Here is an 8800-nt window from a genome sequence, read left to right as displayed (position 1 = left end):
TGAAAATATTCAGCAGTCTGGTCTCAAACCTTGGCCCTCTCGTTATCGAGGTAAGCTGGTCTGCAACCTTTCTCCTCTCGTAATTGAGAGCAACATGGTCTGTTGAGAAATTCTCAAGGTGGGGGTTATATTCGGAATTGCACAAAAGGGCCTGTCCCAGGATGCCCGACCATAACTGTGCTCATGGGCGGTCCTCTGATTTAGTTAAACTCCAAAGGGAATTGGAGTTTCCTTCATTAAACAGTCCAAAATCACATTACATAATTTCACAAACAGTATCTTCCTCACTCATTCATCTTATACAACAATTAGATGTAAGCCTCATATCTGAGGCTATTATATAAACAGCGTTATGGTATTGGCTCTGATGAGTTTCACAAAATTGTACCAAACGGACCAGTTCGTAGCTGGATTCTTCACCAATCTTTTATACCTTCTCCAGAACATAAATGTTGTTCGGACCTCAAGTTCTGTGAGGTGGAAGAAATTCCTTTGTTCTCTAAGAAAATTCACTCTGTCTCTATACTGTGGCCATGAGGAGATCATCTCCTCCAGGAATTTACGACCTCTCTCTGACCACAGCAGCCTGGGTGTAGGGGCGCTTGCTGTACCCAAAGAGGGCAACGTCATGACAGGTCTCTGTGGCAACTTCAACAACTACCTCCAGAGTGACCTGCGAACCCCTGCAGGAAAAGTCAGCCAATCAGAGGCCGCCTTCGGAAACAGCTGAAAGGTCTTTGTCTGTCTTGTAGTGTTAACCACAGCTCGTGTAGGCACCGACCGACCGACCGACCGAGAGGCAGGGGCTAGACTGTACTCGAGGAGCTCCTCACTGTGTGGCAAATACACACACAAACAAAACCACATTATAACACATTGTTTTCCAACATTATTTTCCAACATCTGTCTGTGTTGACATAATCTCTCCCTCCATGTATACCCTCCTCATCTCCCCCTTCCTGTCTCTCTTTCTCGCTCTCTCTCTCTAGCGGTGGACTGTCCAGCGGAGCGTGGTTTCGTATTTGATGTGTGTGTTCCCCCATGTCCAGTGACATGTGTTAACGGTGAAGTACCACTAGGAGTGATAGAGAGACACTGTTTTAAACCCTGTGTACCCACATTTAACATTTAAGTCGTTTAGCAGACGCTCTTATCCAGAGCGACTTACAAATTGGTGCATTCACCTCATGACATCCAGTGGAACAGTAGTGCATCTAAATCTTTTAAGGGGGGGGGGTGAGAGGGATTACTTTATCCTATCCTAGGTATTCCTTAAAGAGGTGGGGTTTCAGGTGTCTCCGGAAGGTGGTGATTGACTCCGCTGTCCTGGCGTCGTGAGGGAGTTTGTTCCACCATTGGGGGCCAGAGCAGCGAACAGTTTTGATTGGGCTGAGCGGGAACTGTACTTCCTCAGTGGTAGGGAGGCGAGCAGGCCAGAGGTGGATGAACGCAGTGCCCTTGTTTGGGTGTAGGGCCTGATCAGAGCCTGGAGGTACTGAGGTGCCGTTCCCCTCACAGCTCCGTAGGCAAGCACCATGGTCTTGTAGCGGATGCGAGCTTCAACTGGAAGCCAGTGGAGAGAGCGGAGGAGCGGGGTGACGTGAGAGAACTTGGGAAGGTTGAACACCAGACGGGCTGCGGCGTTCTGGATGAGTTGTAGGGGTTTAATGGCACAGGCAGGGAGCCCAGCCAACAGCGAGTTGCAGTAATCCAGACGGGAGATGACAAGTGCCTGGATTAGGACCTGCGCCGCTTCCTGTGTGAGGCAGGGTCGTACTCTGCGGATGTTGTAGAGCATGAACCTACAGGAACGGGCCACCGCCTTGATGTTAGTTGAGAACGACAGGGTGTTGTCCAGGATCACGCCAAGGTTCTTAGCGCTCTGGGAGGAGGACACAATGGAGTTGTCAACCGTGATGGCGAGATCATGGAACGGGCAGTCCTTCCCGGGAGGAAGAGCAGCTCCGTCTTGCCGAGGTTCAGCTTGAGGTGGTGATCCGTCATCCACACTGATATGTCTGCCAGACATGCAGAGATGCGATTCGCCACCTGGTCATCAGAAGGGGGAAAGGAGAAGATTAATTGTGTGTCGTCTGCATAGCAATGATAGGAGAGACCATGTGAGGTTATGACAGAGCCAAGTGACTTGGTGTATAGCGAGAATAGGAGAGGGCCTAGAACAGAGCCCTGGGGGACACCAGTGGTGAGAGCACGTGGTGTGGAGACGGATTCTCGCCACGCCACCTGGTAGGAGCGACCTGTCAGGTAGGACGCAATCCAAGCGTGGGCCGCGCCGGAGAAGGCCAACTCGGAGAGGGTGGAGAGGAGGATCTGATGGTTCACAGTATCGAAGGCAGCCGATAGGTCTAGAAGGATGAGAGCAGAGGAGAGAGAGTTAGCTTTAGCAGTGCGGAGCGCCTCCGTGATACAGAGAAGAGCAGTCTCAGTTGAATGACTAGTCTTGAAACCTGACTGATATGGATCAAGAAGGTCATTCTGAGAGAGATAGCGGGAGAGCTGGCCAAGGACGGCACGTTCAAGAGTTTTGGAGAGAAAAGAAAGAAGGGATACTGGTCTGTAGTTGTTGACATCGGAGGGATCGAGGGTAGGTTTTTTCAGAAGGGGTGCAACTCTCGCTCTCTTGAAGACGGAAGGGACGTAGCCAGCGGTCAGGGATGAGTTGATGAGCGAGGTGAGGTAAGGGAGAAGGTCTCCGGAAATGGTCTGGAGAAGAGAGGAGGGGATAGGGTCAAGCGGGCAGGTTGTTGGGCGGCCGGCCGTCACAAGACGCGAGATTTCATCTGGAGAGAGAGGGGAGAAAGAGGTCAGAGCACAGGGTAGGGCAGTGTGAGCAGAACCAGCGGTGTCGTTTGACTTAGCAAACGAGGATCGGATGTCGTCGACCTTCTTTTCAAAATGGTTGACGAAGTCATCTGCAGAGAGGGAGGAGGGGGGGAGGGGGAGGAGGATTCAGGAGGGAGGAGAAGGTGGCAAAGAGCTTCCTAGGGTTAGAGGCAGATGCTTGGAATTTAGAGTGGTAGAAAGTGGCTTTAGCAGCAGAGAGAGAAGAGGAAAATGTAGAGAGGAGGGAGTGAAAGGATGCCAGGTCCGCAGGGAGGCGAGTTTTCCTCCATTTCCGCTCGGCTGCCCGGAGCCCTGTTCCCAGATGCCAATGTCCTACTGGACTGGTACTACACAACAACCCAACAACCACTGTGTACCGCCAAAGACATGCCTCAAGATCATACACGGCAAATCCTAACGCACAGACATATACATACATTTCTAAGGACTGCATGGACCTCTCCCAGCTCTGACAGTGTGAATGAACTTTCTGAGGAGGAACCTCACTCACTCCCTTACCTTGTTGTTGATTTCTTATGATTCTGTGAAGATTAATGAATTTTATCAACCTTGTAATGAATGCTCTGTATTTTAGGACTGTATGGTAAGTGTTTGTGATGTGACCACTGCCTGCCTCTGTAGCACTCAGGATGTTGACGGACATATTCAATCTCTCCCTATCCCAGTCTGTTGTCCCCACATGCTTCAAGATGGCCACCATTGTTCCTGTACCCAAGAAAGCAAAGGTAACTGAACTAACTATCAACCCGTAGCACTCACTTCTGTCATCATGTGCTTTGAGAGACTAGTCAAGGATCATATCACCTCTCCCTTACCTGACACCCTAGACCCACTTCAATTTGCTTACAGCCCCAATAGATCCACATACGATGCTATCGCCATCACACTGCACACTGTCTTATCCCATCAGGACAAGAGGAATACCTATGTAAGAATGCTGTTCATTGACTATAGCTCAGCATTCAACACCATAGTACCCTCCAAGCTCATCATTAAGCTTGAGGCCCTGAGTCTGAACCCTGCCCTGCTGTACAACTGGGTCCTGGACTTCCTGACGGGCCGACCCCAGGTGGTGAAGGTAGGAAACAACACCTCCACTTCATTGATCCTCAACACTGGGGCCCCACAAGGGTGCGTGCTCAGCCCCCTCCTGTACTCCCTGTTCACCCATGACTGCAGCCACGCACGCCTCCAACTCAATCATCAAGTTTGTAGACGACACAACAATAGTAGGCTTGATTACCAATGACGAGACAGCCTATAAGGAGGAGGTGAGAGCTCTGGGAGTGTGGTGCCAGATAAATAACCTCTCACTCAACATCAATATAACAAAGGAGCTGATCGTGGACTTCAGGAAACAGCAAAGAGAGCACCCCCCCTATCCACATCGACGGGACCGCAGTGGAGAAGGTGGAAAGCTTCAAGTTTCTCGGCGTACACATCACTGACAGACTGAAATGGTCCACCCACATAGACAGTGTGGTGAAGAAGGAGCAGCAGAGCCTCGTCAACCTCAGGAGGCTGAAGAAATTTGGCTTAGCACCTAAAACCCTCACAAACTTTTACAAATGCACAATTGAGAGCATCCTGTCGGGCTGTATCACCGCCTGGTATGGCAACTGCACCACCAGCAACCACAGGGCTCTCCAGAGGGTGGTTTGTTCTGCCCAACGCATCACCGGGGGAAAACTACTTGCCCACCAGGACACCTACAGCACCTGATGTCACAGGAAGGCCAAAAAGATAATCAAGGACAACAACCACCCGAGCCACTGCCTGTTCACCCCGTTATATTCCAGAAGGCGAGGTCAGTACAGGTGCATCAAAGCTGGGACCGAGAGACTAAAAAACAGCTTATATTTCAAGGCCATTAGACTGTTAAATAGCCAACACAAGCACGTTAGAGGCTGCTGCCTATTTACAGTACATAGACTTGAAATCACTGGCCACTTTAAGAACACTAGTCACAATTTATTATAATTTTTTTTAACATCTTTTGCATTACTCATCTCATATGTACAGTATATACTGTATTCTATTCTATTCTAGAGTTTCTTATTCTATGCCGCTCTGACATTGCTGGTCTATATATTTATATATTCTTAATTACATTCCTTTAATTAGATTTGTGTGTACTGTGTGTATTGTTGTGAAATTGTTAGATATTACTTGTTAGATATTACTGCACTGTTGGAGCTAGAAACAAGCATTTCGCTACACACACAATAACATCTGCTATTTGATTTGATAGGGCTGCTGGTACACTATGATGCTCTGCAGGGATGTAGTGGGAAAATAAAAAGGTGGATAAACACTGTTATTAACATGTTGTTACTCCACTACATCCCAGGAGCTTTTACTGTAGAAACCCTGTTGTATCCATAGGGAATTATTGGAATATGTTTGAACACATGATTTTTCTTCGTTACTTAATGTGTATGTAACATGTGTTATGCCGGACACAGACTGGCAATATTGGTCACATTCCCACTGCCATTTCACAACAAATAAAGATGACTGTTCAATGTGTGGTTTCTGTGCGTGTTTTAATACTTTATACAGGCCAGGGGAACTAATTGCTCCTAGGTGAGACCAGTAACATGGTCAGGTGTCACCTGTCTGACTTAGGCTGGCAGACAACTTTCGGTATTGTTGCCTGGTAACCTAATCCGACTGTTGTCGGGGCGACTGGCGTAATAATGGCGATAGTGTGTATAATTCATCAGTCTACAGCGTAAACATGGAGCAGGTAAGACACTATGGCTGGCTGATAATATTTATTTTCTTCAGTACTGTCTTATTAGTATTGTGTTTATGTAATGTGTGAGGTGTGAGGTGTACTGTGTGTGTGATCTCTCCAGGGTGTGATGGAGCAGTGTGTGGCTGGTCTGTACCAGTCTTTAGGTCGTTCTCTTGGAGGACAGCTTTCTCCTCAGGAAGTGTGTGTTCTGTTCCATAAGGTGTTCCATCTACACACCGGCTTGGAGGATGCACACACAGCTATAAAGAAGGTGACACACACAGACAAACACACAGCTATAATGAAGTTAGAAGTACACACAAACAGACACACAGCTATAATGAAGTTAGAAGTACACACAAACAAACACACAGTTATAATGAAGTTAGAAGTACACACAAACAAACACACAGCTATAATGAAGTTAGAAGTACACACAAACAAACACACAGCTATAATGAAGTTAGAAGTACACACAAACAAACACACAGCTATAATGAAGTTAGAAGTACACACACACAGACACACAGCTATAATGAAGTTAGAAATACACACAAACAGACACACAGCTATAATGAAGTTAGAAGTACACACAGACACACAGCTATAATGAAGTTAGAAGTACACACAAACAAACACACAGCTATAATGAAGTTAGAAGTACACACAGACACACAGCTATAATGAAGTTAGAAGTACACACAAACAAACACACAGCTATAATGAAGTTAGAAGTACACACAAACAAACACACAGCTATAATGAAGTTAGAAGTACACACAAACACACAGCTATAATGAAGTTAGAAGTACACACAAACACTCTTTCTGTTTCTCCTCTCTAAATTCAAAATAGTCTGGTTGACGTCTCTGTTCAGCTATTACATTCCACTCCTTGCCACTCCTGTCTTTGGCAAATTAAAGAAGTGACAACCCACTGGGCACAGACCGTCAAAACAACATATATTCTACGTTGGTTAATTGTCATTTCGTTGAAATTACATGGAAACAACGTTGATTCAACCAGTATGTGACCAGTGGAAAGGAGTGGAATGTTAGCAAAAATGACTAGTACCCAGACAAAAATGATATAGGTTTGACAGGCTGTGTGTTACTATTGCCAAAGTGTATTGTTTAAACCTCTTCCCCTGCCTCACTTAGGTTGCAGGGGATGATGAGAGTTGGTCCAGCAGTGATGGAAAGGTTTTAGAAGTTCTCCTTGAGATGGAAAGAGAGAGAGAAAGGAGAGACGAGGTATAGTAGCTATCACAGCTCTGTGTGTATGTGTGTGTCTGTGTATTACACCTGTGTTCAAATATAATTCAAATTCTTAATGTTTGAGCTTAAAAAACTTTGAATGATGTTTGTTTCTGAACCCTGATTCTACAGATCTACTGGGACCTTCAGTTACTCAACACAGGAAAACTCAGAGACTTGTACCACACAGACGCACACACACACACCACAGACACACATACAAGAGACACGCACACCATACACCTCAACCAAGACCTGTACCACACCACCAGTCAAGCGCAGTACGACAGAGACACACAGAACATACCCACAGGGAAGGAAAAGGGAAAGGAGAGAAAAGAGGGAGGAGTGTGTGGGTGGAGACTGAGGAGAGCAGTTAGACAGCGCTGGGCCAGGTAAGCTGTTAGTTTGTAAGACTCTCTCTGTCTCCCTCCCGCTCTCTTTCTCTCCCCTTATCTGTCTGCCCCCTCTCATTTATGTGTGTGTGTGTCTGTCCCCAGACTGGTGCAGGAGGGTGTGTGTGGAGCCCTGCCGTCTTTAAGTGGTGGTCGGGGGTCAGGGGTGAGAAGTCAGGCATTGGGGTGTGTCTCTCTGTCAGAGCTACTCCTACTGGTAGGAGTGAAGTATGATGCCGTCACACACATACTCTTCACAGAGATGCTGCAGGAACACCATGGTGAGACACACACACACACACCACATTTGTATACTCAGTACATATCATCATGTTTATGATATTACAGGGCTGGTTGCCTGGAAGGCACTGTTGCCATGGGAGCGTGAGGAGAGGGAGGCGGAGCTAGGTTTGCTATGGGAGGAGACTCAGGAGTCAGATGACATGCTGAGTCTGTCTGACCTACCTGGAGCCTTCAGGATATACAGGTAACACACAAACTTAGGATAGTTTTAGGCTGTGCATAACAAAGATGCACACTGAGTTTACATTGAGGAGTGATCTAATTCATTGGCAAACCTGAGGATGAGCAGGTATATGTGCAGCAGATGGCTATGCCTCTGACCAGGTGATGATATGATTGACAGGTGCAGTGAGGGTGTGTCCCTGAGGGGCTGTCCTGATTTGGTGAAACCCAGGGAGCAGTCTTGGTCGGCCATCTCTCTCCTCACTGAAATACACACCAGCCTTGAGCACGAGACAAACACTCTCACTGCCCTGGCCAAGAGGTACAAACACATACAGACACACACACCAATTCCACAATAACAGCCTTGACGAGAGGCAAGCACAACCTTTTCCAGGTCCTGCAATAAGCCAATTAGAACCTTGACTATCAGATCATGTCCTTCTGCCCCTGCAGACTGGACAGGGAAACCCTGCAGTTGATGGGTCTGTATGCCAGCCTGGCCACCATCAGAGCTCAGAGGGAGACACTGTCCCATGGTGCACTGCTGGCAGCCAGACAGGACTGGGAGACATGGTGAGGACTTCATGACAACCACAATGGGAATAAGTCTCTGACTTTAATGTGTCAATGATTTCCTACATCTGCCTTGTTTCCAGGCCCAGGATTATAGGGTCCTGCAAGAGAGATCAGGCCCAGCTCTGGCTGCAGGAGAAGGAGGAGGAGGAGGAGGAAGAAGAGGAATCCTCTGTCTTTCAACAACAGGTTATGTCTAGTATCTGTCAGTAACACTGCTGTTGCCTCTTTGTTTTACTGTTATATGCCTCCCTCCCGCCCTTCTCTGCTACTGGAGTTTGACCTATAGCCTCTGACCTCTGACCAGGTGGTGCTGAGGTGTCTGGTACTGAATCAGGAGCGGGAGAGAAAGTGTCTGCTGAGGCTGCTGCACGGGGACTCCCCAGACAAGCTACAGGGACCAGGAGAGCAGAAGTCACCTATAGAGGGTCAGTTTGTATATCAAATATAGCTAAATGACTGCTTGTATCTATCTGGATCTCTCCTATTATCTGTAATGTAAT

At 47.4% G+C, this 8800-nt stretch overlaps 1 protein-coding gene across 1 annotated transcript; it reads left to right on the top strand.

The window, feature by feature from the left end:
* The first annotated feature begins 5729 nt into the window (after window positions 1-5729).
* LOC115109480 (uncharacterized) lies at window positions 5730-8748 on the top strand. The gene is made up of 9 exons (XM_029634403.2): window positions 5730-5876; window positions 6766-6858; window positions 6994-7256; window positions 7362-7537; window positions 7605-7743; window positions 7903-8043; window positions 8178-8297; window positions 8381-8486; window positions 8605-8748. The coding sequence occupies exons 1-9, from the start codon at window positions 5733-5735 to the stop codon at window positions 8746-8748; spliced, it is 1326 nt and encodes a 441-aa protein (XP_029490263.2). The 5' UTR covers window positions 5730-5732.
* Window positions 8749-8800: the final 52 nt, after the last annotated feature.

Source organism: Oncorhynchus nerka, linkage group LG25 (assembly GCF_034236695.1).
Source record: "Oncorhynchus nerka isolate Pitt River linkage group LG25, Oner_Uvic_2.0, whole genome shotgun sequence".
NCBI lineage: Eukaryota > Metazoa > Chordata > Actinopteri > Salmoniformes > Salmonidae > Oncorhynchus > Oncorhynchus nerka.
The sequence above is the reverse complement of the archived record's forward strand: the minus strand, read 5'-3'. Positions and strand labels throughout refer to the sequence as shown.